Below are 26,877 nucleotides of genomic sequence, written 5' to 3'. Positions count from 1 at the left end.
ATTTTCAAAAAATATAGATAACTATTCCAGTATTTAGTTACCTTTGTTTTAAAATTCCAAGCAGTAAAATTGGTCCTTTAAAGTAATGTTAAAACAATTCATATTAGTAGATGCTTTGAGAGATTTGGCTATAACAGTATCAGTCCTTTGCTTCTTCTTTTTGACATCTGGCCAGACATTTATTTATTTTGTTCTCTTGAGAGAAGGTGACATCCAATCCATAACTTCTGGTAAAGTAATCACATTATTAGTTTTAATAAATGAAGAGGCTTCTTCTAAGTCAATAAAAGGCCTCATCTTGTTGGCATACAGTATTCTTATCTTAGCTGGGTATGCAAGTTGTGCCTTGATGTTATTTTGTTTCAGAAACTTTATCATTGACCACACCTTTTTCCTTTGTTCCATTATTCTAGCTGAATAGTCATTATCAAATCTTATCGGGCTCTGTTTATATTTTAGCGGTGCCTTCCTCCAAGCAGATCTTAAAATCAGTTCCTTGTCCAAGTATGAAAAAATTTGATAATTATTGACCTTGGAGGAAAGTTTGAGTTAGTGGCAGGTTTCCCAAGAGCTCGGTATGCCCTTTCAATGCCAAAGGAAAGTCCTTCTTTTAAATTTAAAAAGTCAGGGATCCAGCTTGATAAAAAGGAAATAATATCTTCACCTTCTGTGTTTTCAGGTAATCCGAAAATCCTGATGTTATTTCTCCTCTCCCTATTTTCCAAGTTATTTACTTTATTCACCAACCATTTTGTTTAAGAAGCAGTTCTTTATGTGTTTCCACTTCCTTAAGTCTGATTTCTAAGTCATTTAGAGAAACCTCTATTCCTGTTATCCTTGTCTGGTGTTGTTGTAGCATTTACTTGAGGGTGTCAGCCTGTTTCTGACTGCTTGTTTTAAAATTTTCTAGGTTCTCTTTAAAATCATCCATCTTCAAAGACAACTCCTGCAGGGTAGATGCCATCTGTTGTGGTTCCTTCTTTAAGGCAGCATCCTGATGAGATTTCTTTGAGTTGCTCATTTTATCAAGTGCATATATCTCCAAGATTTTTGACAAGAAATTATTTGTAGAAATTCACCAAAGTTTCTAAAATTATGTAAATTCGTCCTTTGTCTATAAGATTTTATACTTTGAAGAAAAAAAAAGAATATTTTTTCCTATCTTATTTAACTAGTTATATGGAGCTCTAAAATACTGCTGTTTTCAGTTAGCCATTCAGGCTCCGCCCATAAATCTCTAATTCTGACATCACACAATAGGCAGTATAAGGAGAAACTTCTTTAGACCACTGTTTTGCAGTTTTATGTTACAAATCCAAAGTTTTCTGTGAAATGGAAAATTGATAAAAATGTACCCTATTATTTTGGTTTCATTTGTTGAAACCTTATTGAACTGACATAGCAGATCATATATATTTATTTATGTACAGACATAGTAGCAATTGTCAGATAACTTCAACAGTGATGCTGCAAATGTCAGCCCTCTTACATTGGCAAACATTGACATACGTCTGCACCTGCTCCATAGCTGTTCATGAAGCATGCAAATTATAAAACACTGTTTTTGCCAGGATAAGCTCCCTCTACACCCCCAAGTGGTGGGGTTGCGCTACCATACCCTCTGCTAATTATTTATTCCAACTGTGAGACTGCACAGTCCCTGGGGAAAGGGCATATTACCCAACTGTGTGGATTCTCCATTCTCCCAAAACTGACAACCATCTGTATCAACAATACAGAGGTCAATTTTTAACTTAAATCAACTACTAGCAGTAATTGATATATATATATATATATATATATATGCACATACATACATACATACATACATACATACATAAATATTTTAATATTACAGAATGGGCAAAGAAAATTACATGTGCATCGTGTATTTTCCAAGCAAGGAAGAAAGCTAGTTCAGGCCAGTAAAACCTCATATTCACTCAGTGATTTCTTCTACTTCAAAGTCTTCAAAAAATGTAAAGTAGCAGACATTTTGTTGTCTCATCACTAACTTTGATTTGCACCAGAAGAAGAATGTGCAGACAAACTGCATATACTTTGTACAAAATAATCAATACCTTCATTAAAATTGGAAAAAAAACCTGAGACAATGAATACATGTGGTTAACAAGGAAGCTGTGAAAACAATGGCTCTTCTACAAAGCCACTTAAAGATGGGAAAGGAAAAGATTTGTATAACCTTAGTTTTAATTAAAGTAACAAATGCCCATAACTCTGCCAAAACTTAACATTCTGAGCTCAGTTTTTCAACATACCATTTATGGACCTCCACCATATGAACTATGACACTGAATTAATGCAACTCAGGTCCAAAATAGAATTTGCAAAGATGTCTGAGAAAAATTATTTACAAAACAGTGTAAGAAACTTCTCTGTGTGGAAGATTTTCAGTCCATATATTTCTAGTTAATCACTGTATATTAATCAGATCAGACAATAGTAGTAGAAGTAGCGAACGTAAACTCGTCAAGTCAAAAAGTAATAATAGAAAATATATAATTCTACAGCATTACTAATTATTTGAAAGTAATCCAAGCAAGGCAGGCAGTCTGTTTCCAGTCGAAAATCCTTTATTAAGTACACAGACTCTGTGTACTTAATAAAGGATTTTCGACTGGAAACAGACTGCCTGCCTTGCCTGGATTACTTTCAAATACTTAGTTATGCTGTAGAATTATATATTTTCTATTATTACTTTTTGACTTGATGAGTTTACGTTCGCTACTTCTACTACTACTATTATCTGATCTGATTAATATACAGTGATTAACTAGAAATATATGGACTGAAAATCTTCCACACAGAGAAGTTTCTTACACTGTTTTGTTTTTAGACCCACTACACTTTAGTGGGTTGTTTTGAGACTTTGGGGATACCACAGAGATTACTTGTTTTTTCGAAAAATTATTTACAAAACAGGCTATGAAATTTCATATGATTTTAAGACAGAAGTATCTATAAAATTGTTTGTTTGTGTCTTTCGGCTTTTTCCCGGTTAGGGGTCGCCACAGCGGAACTCTGGTCCGCTAATGATTGGCAGTAGAGTTTTACGTGCTGGCTTGCCGGGCCTAACACACAACCTTCAACGAAGGAATGCCCGTTCACACATGTCGCCACACAGAAGACGATCTAACTGAGGATTGAACAGGCAACGTCTAACTGTGAGGCGACAACGCTACCGCAGCACCACCACTGCAGTATGAGAAGTATCTATAAAATCATTACCCTAAAAATTACACACCAAAATTACATACGGATAAATAAAATTACTTTCTGGGTGTGGGAAGGTGGACTGGCTTTAGTTAAACATGAATAAGTAGTTTGTTCTCTCTGTCTGGTGACACGATTTCAGAAGTCATTAACTCCAAATGGAAAGCATCATGGAGCAATCAAGAAAGAAATTCAAGGTAGCCTCTCAGAAGTTGAAGACGGTATTGTATTTTGAGAGTCTGTTATTAGAAAAGGAACAACTAATATTGTCTAATCATATAGAAGTAAACAGCAAAACTCCTTCCTCTATGATAAAGGAATAGATTAGGTAACCATTCTGAGACTTTTTGATGTGAGTCATGAAAAAGTGAAGCTGATTCAGTGATATGTGGATTAATATTTACTAAGGCTAAGATTGCTTTGTTTCAGAGTATTCATTTTTCTCTGAGGCATGATAATCAAAGTTACTATACAGAGATGGTGAGGAATGGCATTGCAGACCCTCAGATTGCAAGGTGCAAAAAACTTGCCTCCCTGCAAAGAAACAATTTTAAGGGAGAAGAGTTATTCATAAAATTTGCTGTTTTCTTGCATTTTCAGATTTTTTTCATAATTTTGAGACTCACATTCATGAATCTCAAATGAAAACAGGGATTCCAAGGGTTGCTGTCCCATCATGCTAAAGGGTAAGAACAATCTTTTAGATATGGGGAATGCCATCCTAGTTCCTTGGGGAATGTGGATATTAAAATATTAGGTAAAGTATTTGCCAGACATTTAGAAGTAGTGTTACTAGTTTTAATTCAACCAATGCAGAATAGTTGTGTAATACTGAGACAAGTGTCAGATTACCGGTGATCTTTATCTTCTTCCATGTTTAGACATGAGCCTGCATGTGACAAGGTGGGGACAATCCAATCTGACATTGGAAAAGTATTTGATTTCTTAAAATGGTCCTTTATAATTTAAGTGCTGAAGATATCCATCATTAATCAATAGTACCTATATTTGTATGCTCTGTAAACTTTTGTTTTTCTTTATATTTATTTTCTCTTTTGGTGTATTTAATTTTTATGTTTTTACTAGAATCCAAGCCATGCCTGAGCAAGGTCAGTTGAGCATCCCACATACCCAGTTATCAAATGAAAATAAACAAACAAACAAACAAACAAGCAATCAAAATAGGTAAATAAATGAAATAAATAGGTTATTTGGTGACAACTTCCTAGCTTATTAAAGGGTCTATATTAGAACATTGAATGTTCAAAATCGCGAATGCTCTAATGAGCAAAAATGCCAGACCTCAAACTTTTTATTGTGGGGGACTGCACCCACAACCCCCTGCTAAATATATATTCCAACTCCGAGATTGCACTACAGTGAGGAAAGGGCAAATATTCCAATCTTCACTGTATTGCAATCCCAAAAAAAGCTCTTTTAGGTCCAGCATTTATTGTATTTATTGTGAAACTCCATTTGATATTGCTGTGAATGAAAAATGCTGAAAGAGATTATGAGTGAATACAACATACATTAGGGTTGACCCTGTTTCTAGGGTAGGATTATTCATTCTAGATGCAGAGGAGCTAACATAAAAAGTAAATAGATATTGACATGTTTAAAAAAGCAGGTAACTCTGGTACGGATTCTTAAAATTGAACTCTGCAATGATTGGTATGCATGGGTGGAAAATGATGGGGGATTGCAAAAGAAAGATTAAGATTGTGGAGATGATTTGGTGGGTAGACCACTCTCATTTCCTAAGTGTTTGCATTGCCAACTTCAGTTCTGTATCACTTGAGAGAACTAGGGTTGAAGAAAGATTAAAATGAAAGAGTAGATGATGAGATACAAAAGAAAGGAGAGGCAACTGGATTAGGACTTGAGAGCTAAAGGGATAAGTAATATGCATAAGGCAAAGAAAATAAACATTTTAGTGGACATTACGAGAATAATTGGGGTTGGGGTAAAGTGAGATTTCATTAACTATCTCTTGAATCTAGATGTTTGGAATAGTCTACAAATTAAGATTAAGATAAAATAGTGAGTTGGAAGAAATTGAAAACTAGAAGGCTTACAAAAAGTTAATTTTATATTGCTTATAGAAGTAGACAGAAAAAAAATTGGATCTGTATGAAATGTGGTTAGATTATTGACACATATGGGATAGGAAATGGTGAGTGCTTAAACTTGAAAAAGTGAAGCTTACTCTAAGTAGTTGTTTTTCTAATTCAGAATTATAAGCCCTCTTTATGACTCAAACATTATCTTAAGAGAAGAAGGAAAAAGAGTAAGGAAGAGGGTATTATGTGTGGAAGTATATACTGGAGGTTAAACCATCAGATAATTCACTATAGTATAGAAATATTGAGAGTAAGATTGAGAAAATGTTAGGAGATAGCTTGCTTATCTGGGGAGTGCAATGAGCTTTTAAAAATGTTGCAAAGTTAACGTCTGTCATTGTATTGTGCAGTCATTGTATAAAATAGATCCAACGATGATTTAGAACATGTTACACAAACCTGGAGAAGAAGGGCAGGGAAGTGCTGGAGATGTGGTAAAGGAGTGGTTGGGTATAGCCATAGGTTTTGGAATTACCCAAGTATAAACTCTATAGTGGGTAAGTTAATTGAAGAATTGTAAAATATCTTTGAGGAACAAGTTCCAAGGGAACAGAAATTTGTTCTTTTGGGGCTAGGTGAAAGACAACAAGGGTGGACAGAGGAAGAAAGAATTAACATTTTAATTTTGAGGATTGCTTGATGCACCTTTATTGGTAAATGGGTGGTATACTTTGGCATGATAGACTGCTAAAGACTAACAATTTAACATCATACTCAAGAATACTAAAAGATCATATGGATTGGTAGCAAAAAGAAGAAGCACATACGAGGAGGGAAGAAGAGAATAGGAACAGTTTCATGCTTAGTGGTAAGCAACAGGTTACTTGAGGGAAATGATTAGGAGACACAGGGAATGAAATCAGTTAAACATATATATGGGTGTTAGCATGCAGTTTGTTCCTTTCTGAATGGTTCTTAATAATGTCAAAAGTAAATATACAAAGCCCACTGTGTGTAATGAGTTCTTTGCTATTGTTTAACTGCAGAGTTATGATTTTAGTGTGAAATGAATTGCAAGTTTTTTTAATCCTTACAATTTGTTTTGAATATGATGAATTTTTCATTGAAAAATAATAAAAACACAAATGTTATTTAGAGTAACAAGGCACTAGGGAATGTGCATGGTTTAGATGTTTCTGGATACTCTCACAACTACCCTGGACATGCATCAGTGTCTGTACTATGCAAACTATCTTGTGAATTATTACATAAATGAGGTTTGGAAATAAACCAATTTACCCAGGGACATCTTCAGTGTTTAGGAGTTAGGCATAGAGAAGGGGGGGGTAGGGCAGGTAGGAAGGGGGTGGGGTGCTGGGCAAGAATGTTAAGGAAGGGATGAAAGGGAAGGGTTAGGTTAAGCTTAGGAAATGAAGGCTTTATTTAATACTGGAACATCTGGAGGAAGTGAGGTTGGTGCAGGGTGGGGCTTAGAAGTTTTTATGTGTGAGTAATTGGGAAAGGTATCAGATTTAGTCATGATATTGTTAGGGCAAGTACTATGTCCAAATGGTCAGTAGGTACTTCTGTTGCATGTAGGCCTCGGGTTAACAATGGTTGGTATGGGGGAGTTAAGTTAAGTGATTGTATTTGTTTTGTGTTCTTTCTACTGGTACTGTGTTATGTAACTGGTATGAGCTCAGTGTTGGGGGTGACATCCAGCAGAGTGGAATAGGTTTTAGAGGGTCTGTTGTCACAGGCTAGGCATTAAATACAGTTTAGAAGGTAAAAGGAGATTTCACGTTTGATAGTATGGTGATCTACTAAAGTTTCTTTGTCCAACTGCAGAGTTAGAAGTTTGCCAAGTTATTTGAGGTAGTGGTGACTGGCGGACATTAAGGGATTTGTTTAATAGAGGGTTGGGGAGTTTGTTGTGGCAGTTCTTTTCTTGGCACATTGGTTGTATGTTGGCGTGATGGCTACTTCAATTGGTTTGAATGGTGGCAGTTTTTCCTTGTTGTTGGCTTGCCATCATTTCAGTTTCTTTGGCTTATTTGTACTGAGCGGTGGTTGTTTTTTAATTATTGGTGTGCACTATGGCATTGGCTCAGACAAAACATTGGAGTAGTTTTGCTGAAATTTTTCTTCTTTCATTTCTTTTCGTATTTCCTTTGCATTGGGTTACATAAGCTTTCATGGTTTGATCACTGGTGGTGTTGGAGTGGCGATGATAATGCCTTGCCTTTGATTCACTCCCAGATGGAGAATGCAGGTTTTCATGGGCTGTGATATGAGGCAAGTAATGATCAGGGGATGCTCATGTGCATTACAGCATTAAGGGGGTAGGATAAGTGCTTGGGGGGGTTATGGTTCAAGCATAAATTCTACAGTAGGAAGCTGTCCATAGGAAGATTAAAGCGCAACCTGCTATGCTTGTTTTGGCCAGATTTCTTGCCAGGAAAGCGCAGGACTGTCAAACTAGGAATGGAGGGTACTGAGTTGTGACAAACAGTTAATTTAGACTGCATACACTTTAGGTAGTTCATGTTAATGCAGAACCTGTGTGTGTGTGTGTGTGTGTGTGTGTGTGTGTGTGTGTGTGTGTGTGTGTGTGTGTGTGTGTGTGTGTGTGTGTGTGTGTGTGTGTGTGTGTGTTTAGAGCAATATTTAATAGCTGATGCTGTTCTGACATCTTAGCTCAATGGAGGGTGTTGCCACTTTATGGTGAAAAGGTCCCTGGTTTGATACTTAGATAGGATAGCTAAATTAAAAAAAAAAAATATATATATATATATATATATATATATATATATATATGTGTATATATATATATCTATATATATATATATATATATATATATATATATATATATGTATATATAGATCTAGGAAATTTGATCGAAAGATCAAAAGTCCGAATCCATTATCACCGAACATACTTTACTGAAAGCACTTTCACCGAAAAAGCGCTTACGGTAAAGTATGCTTAAAAAAAACAACATTAAACCTACTTCTATGCAGGTGGGAAAGCCCCTCTGTCAAGCCCCCCTACTTTAATATTCTTACTCCGAGGTTGCACTACAGTGGGGAAAAGGGAATTTTCCCTTATCAGCATTGTAGTACGACCGGCACAACGAGCATACTTATCCGAAAATGCTGCTTTGGTGAACAGCACTTTCGGTTAAGTATGCTCGGTGATTTCTGCTTCGGTTGAAAGTGCAGTCCGGGATCTATATATATATATATATATATATATATATATATATATATATATATATATGAATAAAAAAACGAATACATTAAGAAACTAATAATAAAGCATAATAATAACTATTTAGGAGGGACGGGCGTAAATGTTATTATGGATGTTGAGGGAAGAATGGTGCTGCCTTAAGAAGTTTGTTTACTTATTCTTGTGAGGTGTCACAGGTCTGATATGCAGCAGGTTTAGTCAGTGGGGAGGGGTGAGCAAGTCATATCATAAAAAAACCGGGGGAGATGCAGGCACTGGGTAGTTTGGTAAGTGGTACATTGGTGTTAATTCTGGTTTCCAACTTTGCAGAGTAGAAGGTTTTCTTTTGCTTTTCTCCTAGAATTTTACTGTTGATGTTGACTTTCTTTTGTAGATGGCTGAGGTGCAGAATTTGTGACAGAGATCGACAGCCATTGTTTTGCAGGCAGAAAAGCTGTTCTAAGATTTGCCTAACAGTGAAACTCCAGTGACTGAAAAACCTGAGGAGTCCAGTTGGAAGAGGAGAAGGCAGGTGGCAAAGAATAAGCTGGTGACCCAATGGAAGTTAGTGCAACAATTGAGAGATGCTGTCACATTGAAGGCTCTGGCCATTGCAGCTTTGCATGGTGCACCTACAGGTAATGATATGTTGTTGGGAGTTCTAGTAGGCATGTCAGACTTAGTGCAGCTTTGGAATAGTTCTGGTATAGGTGTTGATGGGTCACATCAGGTGTCTGGCAAATCTGCAGGAGGCATGGAGGATCAGCAGAGTCTTGGTGGAGGGTAGGTTCCAGGTGAGGCTTTCTCCAGGGAAGGTAGTGTAGGTTTATCCATGGAGAGTTTAGTATTATCCTTAGTTGGGAGGGAGTTACAGCTGGAGGAGGTTGGTTTGGATTTTAGGTTTTGGCCTGGTGATTGGTTAGCTACACAGGCCTTGGGGCAGGGGAGTGGGGCAGTCCTTTTGACCCCTCACATACTTTCCTCAATTAAAGAGAAGATCTGAAATGGGAGTATGTCAATTTCTTTGAATTAATTGATGAAGAAGGGGTTCAGGATTTATTGGAGTCAGAGACTGCAAATAATAAACATCTCCTGGCAGCTTTAGCAGCCTTGGGGCGAAGGAAGTATGTAGATTGCAACCAGGAACTTGGGAAAATTAGGTGTTGGGCTTTGTATACTATATGGCGCTTTGACTGGAGAAAGATAGCACCTTGGCCCTTTCACTTTTGCCATATTTCCTTATGATCTGAGAGGTGCAATGGCTATGGGTGTGTAATGCTTGGTTGTGGTACAATCAGAGGTTTCATAAGAGGAAAGTGGTTGATCAGTCCCAGCATTGGCAGCTTAGCCACCCTGACATATGGCTGGCCACTATGATGGATAGCTTTGGTGCAGTTCACAGAGGGGGTAAGGTAGAAGGAGAAGGAGTGGGGGTATGCTGGGCTTTTAATGCAGGGAGGTGCTCATGTGTGGTGTACAGGTTCTTGTATACTTGTTCAAAGGGTGCAGGAATACATCCAGTGGGAAGAGTGTGGCCTGCGGGAAGGTAATGTGGTTAGTTAAATGGCATTTTCCATGGATTTGAGTGGGTTACCATCTTCAGTTCAGGGATTTCAAAGATTGTGATTGTGTGCATAAAGGTGCAGGTATTATGACTCATGCTCTAGGAATTTCCTGATTTGGTAGTTGTGGAAGAATTAATTAATGGATTTTCTTGGGGATTTTCTATTAAATCTAGGATGGTGATGGAGTGGTCTGTAAGAACTTGTGATTAGTGCGGGTGGAAGGAAGATATTTTGGGAAGCTTGGCGGAGAAGGAATGGTAAGAAGACTATTTGGCTCTTTTGACAGCCCTCCTTTTGGCAGTTTTAAGGTCTCACCATTGTGTTTGGTTGCTAAGAAGTTGGCTGGTGAATTTCAGTTGATTCGCCATTTATCTTACCCAGAGGGTAAGTCTGTTAATGATTTTATTTCAGTAGAGGATGTAAATGTGAGTTATGCATCTTTGGACAATGCGGTGTGGGTTATTTGAGGGTTTAAGGATCCATGGTTGGTGAAGATGGATATTGAATCTGCATTTTTGCCTCTGCCAGCACAGTTGGAAGAGTGGCTGTTATTGGTCATAGTGGTTGGAAACAAGTTCTGCTGTGACAAAGCTATGCCAGTGGGATGCTATGTACCCTTCACTACTTTCAAGAAGTTTAGCATGACATTACATTGGATTTAACAGCAGTGGGTGGGCACTCAGAGAGCAGTTCATTACCTAGATGATTTCATAGTAGGAGGGGGGGGGGGTTGGGGAGCATTGGAAGGTATGCAAGAGTTTTTGGGGATGTGTGAAGAACTGGGGGTCCTGTTGGTGAGGCAGTAGCTGGAAGGCCCAGCTAAGGGATTAGCTTTCTTAGGTTTGTTAGTACATGCTGAACGTGGATTGTTTTGTCTACTGGAGGAGAAGATAACACGTTTGAAGGAAAAGAGTGAATGGGTGAAGTCCAAGAACAAGGTTCAGGCTAATGATGTCATGGAGCTCTTAGGGCTTTTGAATTTTGCATGTTGGCTAGTTCATCCTGGTCATACTTTTTGTAGGATCATAGCCTATTTGTTAAAATTGGGGAAAAGCAAACATCATTGGGTAAGAACTGGTAAGATGGCATGAGAGGATTTAGCCTTTTGGTTGTCCTTCTTGGAGCAGTTTAATGGTGTCTCCTTTTGGCAGACAGACTGGATTGGTCAAGGAGAACTGCAGTTGTTTACAGATGTAACACAGGCTATTGGATTGGGAGCATTTTTGGGGTGCAATGGTTTGCAGTTTATTGGCCAGCAGATTGGAAGGAGAAGTGGAAGAAGGATGTTGCCTTCTTGGAGTTAATGCCAACTTGGGCAGCCTCCATGGTTTGGCAGGAGCAGTTGAGGGGAAAGAGGGTTATTTTTCATTTGGACAATATTGCAGTGATGCGCGTTTTACAAGTGAAGATGGCAAAGTATGAATGGTTATTGTTAGTATTATGTAAGTTGGTTTTGCAGAGCTTGCTAATTAATTTTTCTTTTACAGGTGTGCATGTAGCAGGTGCTAAGAATGGGATTGCTGACAATTTTTCCTGCTTTAAGTTTTCCAGGTTTTGGCAGTTAGCTCTGAGTGGTGTTCAAACATTAGGGCAGAATCAGATGAAATATGGTGAATTGGGCTGAAGTGACCAGACAATTGGTGAAGGAATCTTGGGCAGGATCTACCAGGAGGGCATATGATAGGACATTATATGATTTTGGTAAATGTATTTTACAGCTGCCAGAGGAGGAGGGAATTTGGTTGGAAGAGCTATTATTATGATACTTCACCTCAGCCTGGGTGCACTGTAAGGCAGTGTAGACAGTAATGGTGGACCTAGCTGCCTATCAGCATATTTGGGTGGGTGGTTGGATTACAAGATTTAACTAAGTCATGGACAGTTGGCCGTATTTTGAAAGGATGGGGTAGAGTGACTGGCATGAATATGGATAAGTGAAGGCTATTGACAAGACAGGTTTGGAAAGTTTTATTGTGGTGTTTAGCTTTAGTAGCTGGTGATTCAGCTGATTATGCTTTGTTTGTGACCTTGAGTTTGTGGATGTATTATGGAGCATTTAGGGTGTCAATTAGAGTCACTGGTTTGGGAGGATGTCACAATGTTTTCTTTGGCAGTGCACATTTGGTTCCATAGATCTAAAAGGGACCAAGTAGGGAAGGGCATGTAGATAGTTTCTTGGAGAGATAGGAATGATTGGATGTGTAAAACCAAAGGTATGGTGTACATTGGGTTATGTTCTCATTGTACTGCATTTTACATCAGGATGACCACCCAGGTTCTCTGTGCCAGGATTAAAGAGCACTACTATAGCATAAAAAAGAAGGATGTCAGAAATGCATTTTTTAAACACACGTTGAAGTGTCCTTACTATAATAAGTTCCTGTTTTTAGTTCTGGAACAGGGAACACTCCATATAAGGGGTGGAGATTTTAAGACAGAGTTAGAACAAAAAGAAGCATTGTGGCAGATTAGGTTAAATTCTGACAAAGCACTAGGGTTGAATTGTGTAGTAAACACCAAGTGTTATTTAAAGAACCGCAGGGTTCACTTGAAGAAATAGCTTTTAACAGAAGTGTATGTCTTTAATAGTTCAGTTTGTGATGTCACTTAATAGTGGGATGAAGCAATACTTTCTATTGGCTATAGATATTTTTAAACTGAAAGTTTTTTTACTGTTGAATGTATTGTTTTCTGATGAAGTCTAATGATGAAAGCAGAAAATAAATTGTTGTCTATGCCAAAATTTGTGCCTCTTGTTCTCAGTCTAAGTTCCAGTTCTTGTGGATGATTGGATTTGTCCTATCAGTTTGGCTAGGAAATTACAACAGACCCATGCTGGGAGCCCTCAAGACTTGTTTTTTTGGTCAAGAGGGGGTAAGATGATTATGAATAATCAGTTTATATATGTGATGAGGAGACCTTTTCCCTGTATGGGTTTTCCAGGAGAGAGGTTTTTCACTCATTCCTTTGCATAGGTAGGGCTTTGGATTTAGCAAGGGAAGGCATATCTATCAAGGTCATTAAGATGGTGGAGAGGGTGGGTTATTGGTCTTCAAATGCCTTTTTGTCTTATATTAGATATTTGGCTAAAGAGGTTGTTTTTCTATTATTTTTTTAAGCAGATTGTCATCCTAGGTCATTTGTATATTCATTGGGCAGCGCAGAGAGCTGCAGTTAAGACTGATGCCAATGAACTGGGCTTGCATCGCTTCACCTGGAGAGACATATGACATAGTGTTTGAGGACTCAGATAGAATTAGCACATGGATGCGTTTACATTTTTACAGTCACAGATGGGTCTTTCTCAAGTAATGGCAGTACATCTGTCAGGTTATGACTTGTGAACAATTCCAAAGCGGCAATTGGGATATCAGATAAGGGAAGATTTGCTTACTTTGAAGAGGTTATATCCTGGGTATGGGCATTCTGTGGTCTGAGATAGTACATCATTTATTTTGGAGGAATGTTGTTAATTTCATGGCTTTAGAATGGGCTTGGAGATTTGTTAACTGTAGGCTGGCAAGGCAACTGGTTAGTTTGGATATTCAGATTGTAGAACATAGGGATTTTGATAACAGGGACCCAGTTTGGTTGAGAGATGATGGAGTACACCTGAATGAATTTAGTTTAGATCTGTTTCATGTACACCTAGGTTTATTTTTGGAGGGTTTAGTGAAAGACCTGCAATAGGTGAGGGGGAACAGCCTGGGTCAGGCTGGTGGGCAGAGAAGAGGAACAGGCTTATCCCTCTTCTGTTCCCCCTATGGAGTTGGCTGTTGATGCAAGGAGTTTTGGTGGGTGAAGGTGAGTGGTAGGAAGCTGCTTTGATTAATAAGAATAAGTGAGTGGTGATGAGGACACTGCTTATTCAGGCAGAGTGAGCAGGGATATGCTGCCCTGATGAATGGTTACAAGGATGTTCATGTTGTGATTAACAAATTGAAATGATGCAATGAAGTTATGATGCTTTATGAAGTTTAGTAAAGGCTGTCAAGGGCCATTTCCGTGTGTGGTGTTTTATTATAGGGGATCAGGACAAATGAGGTTTGGGAACAAACCAATTTGTCCAGGGGCATCTTTAGTGTTTAGGGGTTAGGCAGAGAGAAAGGGAGGGGTAGAGTGGGTAGAAAGGGAATGGGGGGCAGGGCAAGTATGTTAAAGCAGGGACTAAAGGGAAGGGTTAGGTTAAGCTTAGGAAATGAAGGGTTAATTTAATAAGAGAAAGCCTGGAGAAAGTGAGGTAGGTGTGGGGTGGGGTTTAGAAGCTTTTATGCGTGAGTAGTTGGGAAAGGGATTATATTTAGCAGTGATCTTGCTACCCGCCCTCCCTCTCTCCTTTTATGGGACATGTGGGATTGGTTTGTAACTGGGATGGGTGCTTAGGAGGAGAAGAAGGGTAGGCAAGGAGTTTTTGGGGGTGAAAGTGAGCAGTAGGATGGTGCTTTGATTAATAAGAATAAATGACCGGTGGTGAGGTTGCTGCGTATTCGGACAGAATGAGCGGGGATATGCTGCCCTGAGTAATGATTACAAGGATGCTCATATTGTAATTAATAAATTGAAATGATGCAATAAAGTTATGATGTTTTATGAAGTTTAATAAAGGCTGTCAAAGGCTATTTTTGGTGTGTGATGCTTTATTGAAGGGGATCAGGATAGGAATCAGGACAAATACCTATGCAGATATATTTGACAGATAGATAGACAGACAGACAGATAGACATATAGATATTTAAATTAGATAGACAGATATGCAAGCATATAATACTGGAAGTGTGCATGCTACAGTCAGAAAAACAAATACACTATTTTGAACACACTCTAGGTAAAAGATAAAATAATTATAGGGCTACTAAAGCACTTTGATATGAGCAAACGGGTTCATTTAGTGTTTGATAAGAATGTTCATAGGGGCATTAATGTAATGACTTTGCAGTTAATCTAGTAGATGCATGTAGAGTTAAAAAATATTATACCATGACCCCCCCCCCAAAACGTGCACGCTGATTGGCCAGTGTGCACATTGTAAATCGAGTTATACTAATGGAAAATGGTCCGGTCGCCCGGACTTTTTTCCATTAGTATAACTCTACTTTTAAAACACTGTCTCACTATGTTAAATGGGTTTAACATAGCGAGACAGCTTTAAAATAAGCAACGGAGATCTCTGTTGCTTATTTTAAAGCTGTCTCGCTATGCTAAACCCATTTAACATAGAGAGACAGGTTTTAAAAAAAAAACAACGGAGATCTTGCTTTCTCCTTTGCTTTTGCCCACAGCTCTGATGTACTGCGCAGGTGCGCAGTACATCAGAACTGCCGCGGATGCCAGACATCTGCAGAAGGGCAGTAAACAGGCATTATACTATGCCATTATTTAAGAAAAGTAATAGTTTCTTTTCTTAAATAATGTCATGGTATAATAGCAATAACCCACTTCTGGGTGTGGGTAATGCTATATTTACCCATGGTTGGCTTTGTTTGGTACCAAACCATGCCAACCGTGGGTAAATCCAGCATTACCCACACCCAGGCGTGGGTTATTGCTATACTAACTCTAACCTCTGCATGATAAGGCTGCTGAATTTTGGTAAATAAGCAATAACGTCACACCTTGGTGAATCAAAACTGAAGGTAAACTAGCCACTATAACATTACTGTTCACTGTCATTGTTACTCTTAGTCACTTTATCAATCAGAATTTTTAGATTTTGCATTGCAACTGTACTATTACATTCAATTATGATACTTGTATTGTTCAAATGCATTTATTATTCATAATGTGACAATTATATGACTCCAAAAATAAAAACATTGCTAGTGCTGAATGACAATCAAGTGGCTAAAATGCAGGAGCCATTGATATGTTAATGTTATTCAGATAAGCTTTTCGGCAAACACATGAAATTCAAGGTCCCTGCTGATCTAGAGATGCTTATATTTTTGCTAGCAATATTTTTTAGCAGCATAAAAAGCTGCATGTTTTAGAATGACTATTGCTGACATAGGCCCTGCCACCCATGTGACCCCAAATAAGATAAGGTAAGTATTAGAGAGTGAAATTAATGCTCTTACAGTGGAAATGATGCTGGTCTTTGTTACAGCTGCAGATGTTGTTGTGGTTGAATTATTTTGTTGAGACCTGTATATTGTTGGACCAAGAAAGTTAGCCCAGTAGGTGCTGTAACTCTGAACCACTGTCACTCTGAGGGTGGGAAAAAAAAAACAAGAAACAGAATTAATGTTAAAACATTTCAGTTTTATTATGCAGTTATTACTACAATATTCTTTTTCAGAATAAAACTTATAATTAAACGATGGGCATTTACGAAAAGGTTTTTTTTTTTTTTAATATTTTGATGTTAGATATAGGAATGTCTAGATTAGAAACAATATGTGAATGCAATCGGCCACAAAGCTAGTGTTAGAAAACAGAAGAGCAAAAATAGAGATATAGCTTCTGCCTGCTTGCAAACATTTGATGTTCAGAACCACATTCTTTATTCATGAATTTATACAATTATTTGACTGTTCCTCAGCAGAGATTATTTTCATTGAGAATAAAATACTGAATGTTTTAAGTTCCAAAACTGTTAAACAACTTCTCTTGTAGCCAAAACAGAAAGTCCAGAACCCGAACAATTATTTATTTAATGTGTAGTAATTCCTTCACATTTACATCGATCCATGTTTTCATTAGATGCCTTCACAGCATCTAATTTAATTTCTTTCCATTATTTATTTTATTATACCAAATCCGCTGTTCTGATTCTGCAGAATTCTATTAAAGGATTTAATATTCCTATACTGCTTGTACTATTGTATGTGCTCTTATTTAAACTATTTGGGCCAGATTCCCAAAGATCCACTCTCAGCTAAGTGATCTCTTACACTGAGTGCAAATCTTTGGACACTGGCCCTTTGTCTTGTACTAGGCTTATATATCTTTAGCATGCAGTGCGGTGCTTTATTTGGTCCTATGTGAATTTCTGATACTTCACTAAATAATAAAATTGACTTGCCCCCTTCAAGCACCATCACATGTGTTGCTGCTTATTGACATATGAGCTAGTTTATGGATGACAAAAATGATCTGCATCCATCTGCTCACTTGCACTTTTAACAATGATTAAGCTTAAATGGATGATTAAAATAAAATATCAGGCAGATGAAGAGAAGTAATAGCTGACAGCTATAGGCTTATACTCTGTTTTAAGTTTGACTTCCAAAGATGTCATTTCAAATGGGGTTAGCAGTTATATTCAGATTCTGTACACTTTGACAAGTGCACACTGGACAAGGTACTAGCTGGTCAAGCTCAAGTTTGTTGACACTAGACTCTATTGTAGCTGTTTAAAGGAAATTCCTCTCAGTGCAGTTTCTAAGTGTGTTTGCCAGGAGGGATTTATTTGTGTTGGCAGTTTTTTTTTTCATTCAGGTTGGTGTGGCTATAGAGTTGAGACATATAACTTTGGGGTGGATGGGTATGGGGAAGCTTGCACCCCAAATGGGGAGTGGCCTCCTACAAAAATGTGTAGCATTAATAATTGTCCGGTAAAATTCAACACCAATTGTGCTCATGGAGTTTTAACTTGATGAGCCATAGTGAAAGCATGGCATTCCGTCTTACCCGGATGCTATATCAAATTTTCAACTGATTTAAATTTAATGTATTTGCCTTTGTTTATTGTTCAACCAGGGTAGTGCACTGATTCACATAGACCTTTCTCAGACTGAAACCAGGACTGATGTCTGGTTAAGTGACTTGCTCAGAGTCACACAATTAGGCAAATGGAGAGTGAGATAATCAAATTCTAGACTCTTATAATTTTGTTTTATCAGGATGCATTCATTGTTTGATTTAATTATTAGTTTCTCACCTGGACCCCGGCTGTTAGGCAGTCCTAAATATGCTGCTTTGTAAATTGTTCTCTACACCATTTACATATTCCTATGCATTATCTATATCTATCTTAATGTGTCTTCTTACTTCTGAGAGAAATGTACTATGATGCCTCATATTCAGGGCATCAGATGTAAACCCTCTCCCCCCAAAAAAGAGCTCAATTTTTATGAAATGTAATCTGGGAATTATATATATGATCCTATGATTTTCTTGTCATTACCATGATTTCATTATACATGCATGTTTGTGAAGGATTTGGGCTATCATGTGATAACATTATGGTCGTTAATGAAAGGCGGAGGTTCGGTAAGATAATAACCATGTGTTATATTAATGAAAGGAGTGTTATGAGAATTGGAGAGAAAGTGATGTGGTAAAGGTTGAGGTGATGTTTGTAGGGTGGTATGTAGGCAGTGAAAGTAGCGGAGGATAGTTACGTTGTGTGCAGAAAGCTGTATGATATGAGTTTGTTGGCAGGGGGAGGTAAAGAATTAAGGAGTATATAGATGAGAGAGGACACAAAAATTGTGTATTGATGAGAAGGATAGTAGTCCAAAGTAGTAGGTATAAGTAGTTATACGAGTATCTGAAAAAGTGCTTTTGTTTGTATTGGTACATATTTGTGTGTGTGTGTGTGTGTGTGTGTGTGTGTGTGTGTGTGTGTGTGTGTGTGCGCGTGCATGTGTGCGCGTGTGTGTGCGTGTGTGTGTGTGTGTGTGTGTGTGTGTGTGTGTGTATATGTGTATGTGTGTTTATGTGTGTGTGTGTGTGTGTGTGTGTGTGTGTGTGTGTGTGTGTGTGTGTGTGTGTGTGTGTGTGTGTGTGTATTAACAGAGATTCTATGTAAAGAACACTAATAGTATTAAAAGTAGTAAATGTAAGAAGCAATAATTTGACGAATGAAAGCTGTAGTAAAAACATGCCCAATTCCATGAAAATAGTGTGTTATCTCAATTATCAGACAGTGTAAATTAAAGTCTTTCCAGTATTTTCATAGCAAAAAATGAAGCATCAGTGTTTCTACCTTTTGCTGGAGACTTTGGGGGAGTCAAAAATAGTGAGCAAACTCTGTAACCATCATATTACCTGTATTCTGTTTTTGTTTTTTGGGTTCTGGTTTTCTGTAGCACTGACCAACAATGACGTCTGGTTAGATGCTATTCTTCCTTGCTTTCAGGCATCCATGTTCCTGCTCAGAATTTTATGATTAGCATCAAATTGTTTTATCAAAGTATACAAAACCATTGCTAGGTCATTTCGCCTAACACCCTGGCACTCCCTAGATTGGTATAACCCTACAAAAAAACCCAAACCTGAAACAAAAAGTGAAAAAAAAAATCTCTAAACTGTACAAAACTGTACCAAACAGTCATATCTTCCTGAGGCAACCATACTAAGCTACTATATACATTAATTAAGAAGCTGTAATATTAACTCTGTCTTCTGAAATGAATGCCAGTTTTTTTGGAATGCCAGTTTTGCTGTCATGCCTTATCGGTAACTGCAGATCATTTCTCCTAACTGTTTGCACTTAGGCTAGCCACCCCATTGTACCACCCTAGTTACAGCTCTGAGTTAGTATGTCTTGGATCATCATCTGGTAGCTGTTTGTGTATGAGGATAATGTTACTTCTGTCATTAACACTCTTACTATGGGAGGACAGCCAGCATCATCCACTCAGTCTCCCCTTCCTCCTCTGGAAGACACAGCTGCTGAGCTCACATGTAAACCTAGGGCATTGACTTTGTTGGCCAACACCCTTTCCCTTTCCCAGCAAGCCTCCCTTGATGAAGTGGTTGTTTGTCCATATCAGCATTCACAGAATAACTCACGTCATGGAAAATGTATCCATCTGCTAAGAATCTGTCAGTAAAGTCGATGCCAAACAACAGAATCTCTTACCATGTCTAAATTTTATTTGCTATTTTAGATAGCAGACCCTGTTCCACCCCTTCCCATCAAACAGAACTAAGTCAGCAATGAAATTCTTGACCTGCAGTATCGTATAGTTTCCTGATTTATAAATCAGCATCTACTAGAATAACTAACTGCCCCAGTTTCTATCAAGCTCTGTTAACAGTAATGCAAATTAAAATTTTTATAACATCAGTTTTGGTAAAAATCAAGAGATTTGAGTAACATAGTGTAATTTGACTTTCTGATACCAAATTTGCATGGCTTGAAAGCCCACTAAGTTTACAGTCAGATTCACTATCATCTGATCAGCTACCTGCTGTAGACAGTCTACAGTTTGAACTTCAACTATATTCCAAGACCCACTGAATGCTGTTACTTCAAAACATAGTGCAAAGAACTGACAGTGCACATGCACATCACTGCAAGGCACTAACAGCACACATCTATAGAAGTGCAAGGAACTGAAAATGCACACATATGTCAGTGCAAGGAGCTGATAGTGCACATGTATATCACTGCAAGGAACTGACAGTGCACATGCATATCAGTGCAGGAAACTAACAGTGCACATGCATATCATTGGAAAGAACTGACAGTGCACACATATATATTATATATATATATATATATATATATATATATATATATATATATATATATATATATATATATATATATATGGTTTGCTATCATTATGTCGACGTGCATTTGCATGGCTATGAAGTATTCGAACATCAGATGTTCGAATACTTCATATTATGGCAGGTGACATGAGCGAAGGTTTGCATTGCGAATGAACTGTGCATTCGCAATTCTAACTTTCGGTCATGGGAGGGGATCGCGGTACAGTGCGGTTAGGGAAATGCATCCCTTTCCTCACTGTAGTGCGATCTCGGAGTTGTAATATTAAGTTAGGGGGGTGTGGGGGGCACAGCCCCCCACAGGGGGGGGTGCAGGGGCACAGCCCCCCTGCATAACTGTGTGTTCGGTTAGGTAGGTAGGTGATTATGGGAAGGGTGGGCATGCTGTGTATTGCCGTAAATGTCACAAGCGACATTTTCGACAATACACCCTTGTTTTCGAGTTTACTATTATTTGAAAATGTTAATTTTCGATGCATAAATTCGAAAATAAAGACATTATTTATTTTTACTTTCGAATTTATGATAGTAAACCTATATATATATATATATATATATATATATATATATATATATATATATATATCAGTGCAAGGAACTGAAAATGCCAATGTATGCCAGTGCAAAGAACTGACTGCGCATGTATATCACTGCAAGGAACTGATAGTGCACATGCATATCACTTTGAGGAACTGACAGTGCATATTTATATTAGTGCAAGGAACTGACAATGCTCATGCATGTCAGTGCAAGGAATTGACAACGCGCATGTGTATCACTGCAAGGAATTGACAGTGGACATATATATCTTTGCAAGGAACTAACAGCTCACATTTATATAAGTACAAGGAACTGAAAATGCACATGTATGTCAGTGCAGCAAACTGACAGTGCATATGTATATCACTGCAAGGAACTTACAATACACATGAATATCACTGCAAGAACTGACAGTGCACATGTATGTCAGTGCAAGGAACTGACAATGCACAAGTATATCAATGCAAGGTATTGACAGAGGACATGCATGTTAGTGCAAGGAACTGACAGTGCATATCTATGTTACTGCAAGGAACTGACTGTGTGAATGCATTTTTCTGCAAGAAACTGACAGGTCACATAGGATCAAAGGATCATAGGATCATAGCAAGTTACAAGGCTATTGACCCTGAGGTCCTTACAAGAATTTAGCCCATTGTTCCGACTAGTCAGCACCCAATTCCCCTCTCTAGTAGGGACACAGGTGGAATCCCAGAGGTGTATTTTCTGTTCCCCATCCAGTTATCCAGTTTGCACTTAAGAAGCATTAATGAGGTACTCTGCTTGACATGGAGTGGAAGTCTATTCCACAAAAGGGGGAGAGTCTGGGATACAAATCTGTCCTGCCAACAAGTTCTATTGATGTCACCGACCAGGTTTAGGTCACATGTGGGTTACTTGAGTGGAGCTAGCCTTGCAGATATGCAGCAGTCCCATCAAGACGGGACTCAGATTGGTTTGTATGACAGAGGTCACCTCTGAGGAGTCTGTAGGAGACTGAATAGAGGAAGAGAGGCTTTAGGCTATCTGTGTAAGGTAGATGTTTGAGGGTCTGGATTCTCCTGCTGAGGAACCTCTGTGGTCTCTCCAGCTGCTGCATGTACTTTGTGAGGTACATGACGAAAGGGGCATTGTACTCAGTAATGGGCCTTATAAGGGAAGAATACAGGGATGTTTTGACCACCTTGTCCTTATATGAGATACCCTTACTAGTGAGGTGGGCCATATAGGAAGCTTTCTGTACAACGTGTATATTACTGCAAGGAATTGACAGTTCACATGTATGACACTGCAAAGAAAAAGTGCACATGTATGTCACTGCAAGGAAATATCATTGTGCATGTAAGTTATTGCAAGGAACCGACAGCACACGTGCACATCACTGCAAGGAACTGACAGCACACACCTTTGTGAGTATAAGGATTTAACATTGCACAGGTATACTTCAAAACAACCTACAGCATATTACATCATGTGTTGTAGTTCTTGTCCAGGGCTTTGCCACCACCTTTGCTCACATAAACCTTATTATTGCTGCTCATGCTTGAATGCTAGAGATTCTACAGAGAGTGTTCTTCTTGCGGGTTCGGTAATTTCCTTTTCTTTGCTATCTTCCAAAAGTTGAAATGATTATACTATTTGTCTGTATCATCTGGTTTATTCTTTTCTGCCAGTGAGGACTGATGGAAGAGTAGTCCCCAGGCTTGGCATTAAAACCTAAGTTACTTTATAACCAGGTTTATATTTGCTTAGTCCAAAGTTTAGGTATTTCATTTAATTTAATGAACCAACATGAAACCTAATTTATTATTAATGAGGTTTGTAAAGAAACCAATTTGTCCAGGGACATGTTTGGCAAGGGTATATAGAGTTAAATAGGGTGGGTGGTATTTTAAGGTAGGGATTTAAGGATATGGAATAGAGATATTCTTGTTTAGTTGGAAAGAGAAGTGCTAATTTATGAGGGGACTGTAGAGTTAGTGAGGTAGATTTAGGCTGGGACTTAGGCATTTATAGGAGTGTAACTGTTAGGAGGAATTGCATTTGGTGTGGACTTGTAACCTGCCCTCCCTTCCCAATTTTCTTTTGTTTGGTATGGTTATAGAGGTGGGCACTGGGCAGAGAAGAGGGGCAGGCTTGTCCCTCTTTTGTTCCTCTTCTTGGTGTTGGGGTTGACACAATAATTTGAGAAATAAAGCAAACAGTAGCAAATTGCTTGAATGATAAGTGAGTGGATGTATGGGCACTGCTTATGGACGATGCTTGACTGATGAAATAAGTGTGTGGTGGTATAGATGCTGCCTATTTGGGCAGGGTGAGCAGGAAACAGTGCCCTGATGTACATTATAATGAATTTTACATGGTGTGATTACAAGGTTATTATGTTATAAATAGTATTTGAAATTATGTAATAAAGTTATGTTTAAAATTAATAAAAGTCGTCGAATGTCAATTAGTCTCATGTTATTACTGAATGGGACCAAGACAAACTTCATTTATTTTTAATGATCCTACAGTCTAATCAACAACATAATACTTTCAGTAATCCTACAAAAAAAAAAGAAAAGAAACCACAGTGTAAAAAATATAACTAAAAAAGTCCAAAACATACACTGTGAAGCAGTAGGAAACACTTTCAGTCAGCCAAACTCTTCAGTCCAAGCTGTTTTTATTCTTCCAACAAACAAAAACATAGATTAAGTGCTTTCATCCCCTAAACTGGGGACTTCATCAGAATCTAGCTGCACTCCAAGTACAGCCTTTAAATACTGTTAAAAATAAGTGATGTCATCACCCTTCACAATTCTGTAAAAATACAACGACCTTAATGCTCAAATGAAATGCACTACGAATACCTTTTAACACAAAAACATTTAAACATCATTTATAAAAAAACACATTTCAAATTCCAAGACATTCATCAAATGTAAACTTAAAAATGATTTAAGATAAACAATCAACCACATTTTATCCATTGACTTGCTTTCAAACATATATATATATATATATATATATATATATATATATATATATATATATGTATATATATATATATATATATACTATATAGTTGAACCCCCCCCCCCCCACACACACACACACACACAGGCTAAAGTACACAGTACTTATGAGGTAGCTTTCCTCACTAATGTTGATTTTAAGGATACCATTTCATTAAGGCATGGTCAATGGGTTGCAGCTAGTTTTATTAGACACTTAATTTCACTTTCCTCTATATAATTCCTGTAATGTCCCCCTCTGGTATTTGGTCTTACAAGTTTCACAATACCAAATAGAAACCGAACAAAATTTGCACATATTAATGAATGCTTATATAGGGCATTAAACTATATAAACATTCATTAATATGTGCAAGTTTTATGTGCAAACCACCAGAAATAGCTTGCTAACAGCTTCTTAGTCCTTTAAGCTAACTGCCAGATGAATAACTCCCTAAAACATTGAGGGCCTATATCCTGTGGTATAAAAAGGTCACTAATATTCATTATAACTATTAATACATCTCTAATATAATCAAAGTGTCACAAAATGTTGAAAAGATGGCATGAATCTCTTAATACTAGAGTGAAGACATTCATTCTACCATTTAACTTCCTGTCATTACAAACATCCAGGGGTTCAATTTTACTCCAACTGGTGAAAATAATAGGCCTTGAGGGTGCAACTGCTTTTTTAATGAATTTTGAGAATAAAAAAAATATAGGACATCACTCTTGCAAATCATTGCTCACATTTTTGCAAACCTAAGTGCTAGTGAGAAACTGATCAGGTATTTAAACATGATCAGTATGTTTGTATTATTTTTAAGTAATATGCTTTAATTTGGAAAAACAGTACTAACAAACATGAGGAATTATTTCAAAATTTAGAATCAACTACAAAAATGTTATATATTTTTTTAGATTTGACAATATAGAAATTGCAGGATTGCAGGATAATAATAATAATTGTTTGGGCCTAATATTTATAGAAAGCCAATATTTTTCTGTCCTTATATACAGTATAATAGAAAGCACCCTTATTGAATGAAGTGTACCGTAACAAAAGTAACAGTTTATTAGATTATCCAAGATGCTCTCTGATGACTGTAGATTTGAAATAGATGTTGATAGCCTCAAGAGTATGTTTATTTAGAGATAGTATCCTAGAACTCTTATAGAGGAAGTCAACTGTAAGGTTTATTAACAAGAGGGCTGGAGGTTTTGCACTGATTTAAAAAAAAAAAAACTTTAAAAAAAGGTACTAGCATTAAAAATTAAAACACATGTTTTAATAGGGCCATGTGTTTGGCCTCTACTGTTGATTGCATTGATATACAGAACATCATTGATAGACAATGGAAAGTGTTTGACTGTTTTAATGATACAGTAGAAAAATGGGTGAAAAAACACATTTTTTAGGGTGTGTCTAACATTAAATACAATATAGAGAGACTTAAGGATAGTAATATTAGTGCCACTATTGGTCATATAGCCTGCTGTGGTATTTATAAGTGTAAATTCATACATATAGACACATTTATTTTGGTGGGTAATCATTCTGGAGTAGGCTAACAATCACAAGGGCCTTCTAAAGCCTAGTCATGCATCCCAAATCTCTGACAAGTTCTGATACTCTTCATAAGTGTAAGCAGGGGCTTGGGAGATGAAACATTTACAAGCTAGGGACTGGGGCATGAAATGTTTACAGGTTGCCTGTGTCCATTAGAGACATAGGTGCCAAACCAGGGATGAATTTCCTGTTCCCCATCCAATTGTCCAAGTTGCACTTGAATTGGATTAGGGAGGAACTCTGCTTCACATGGATGGGGAGCCTGTTCCAGAGTAATCTCTGGGCTCAATACCTGTCCCTCCAGCAGGTCCTATTTATATCACAGGCAAGGTTTCAGTCTTTAGAAGGGGTAATTCTGGTGCTGTTTGTTTTGTGAATATGCAGGAGGTCCATCAGAGTGGGGTCTGTCAATGCCTTGTATGTCAGACATAGATTTCCGCTCAAAAGCCTGTAGGAGACAGAATACAGGGATAGAGCCTTGAGGTGGTCTGCAAAGGACATTTTATTTAATCCTTGTATTCTTTTAGTGAGGAACCTCTAAGGATGTTCCAGTTGTTGGATATGCTTGGTTAGGTACATACCAAAGGGGGCACTGTACTCAATGATAGCTCTGATGAATGCTGAATACAGTGGAACAATGACTTTGTTAGACTTAGATGCCATACCTTTGTTTATAAGTTGCGTAGCATAGAATGATTTCCTCTCTACTCTAGACATGTGATGGTCAAAGTCTAGATTACTATCTGCAGTATGTGTGTCCCTAAGTCCCTGACTACTGGGTCAAGTCTAACGCTTGTGTTGTCAATATGATAGTTACCACAGGTAATGACTTCCCAAAGGATACTATCATGCATATCTTGGCATTTATATTAAATGGATGTGAGTTCCAATCGTCCCAGGTACAGCTCACAGCACAGCACAACCATAAATAAACTCCAAAATACCGAAACAAATTCCAAAATGGCAAAAGGTACTGAATGATGACCAAACTTCAATTCCACAATTCCACAGTTTATTAACAACACGATCACAAAACGATAAAATTACTGTTTACCTAGGTTTCATCCGTACTAAGCAGACTTCTTCAGAATAATGAATTTCATAGCTTGACCACTTATATACCCATTAAAATATTTCATGAGCGCCACTTAAACAATCAGCAGTTAACGAAACTCATTAAATACATCCCCCTTCTTAAAGTTACACA

General features: G+C 37.7%; 1 protein-coding gene across 1 annotated transcript in view; it reads right to left on the bottom strand.

Moving 5' to 3' along the window:
* LOC122812827 (putative ferric-chelate reductase 1) overlaps window positions 1-26,877 on the bottom strand; it is a 232,532-nt gene that overhangs the window by 40,282 nt on the left and 165,373 nt on the right. Inside the window, exon 4 of the mRNA XM_044084878.1 lies at window positions 16,169-16,298. Within this exon, the coding sequence (XP_043940813.1) occupies window positions 16,169-16,298 (130 nt within the window). The remainder of the gene's footprint in view (window positions 1-16,168; window positions 16,299-26,877) is intronic.

The sequence above is a fragment of the Protopterus annectens genome, chromosome 10.part0 (assembly GCF_019279795.1).
Source record: "Protopterus annectens isolate FY-2018-M chromosome 10.part0, PAN1.0, whole genome shotgun sequence".
Taxonomy (NCBI): Eukaryota; Metazoa; Chordata; order Ceratodontiformes; family Protopteridae; genus Protopterus; species Protopterus annectens.
Note: the sequence above shows the minus strand (reverse complement) of the source record. Positions and strands in the feature narration are given on the sequence as shown.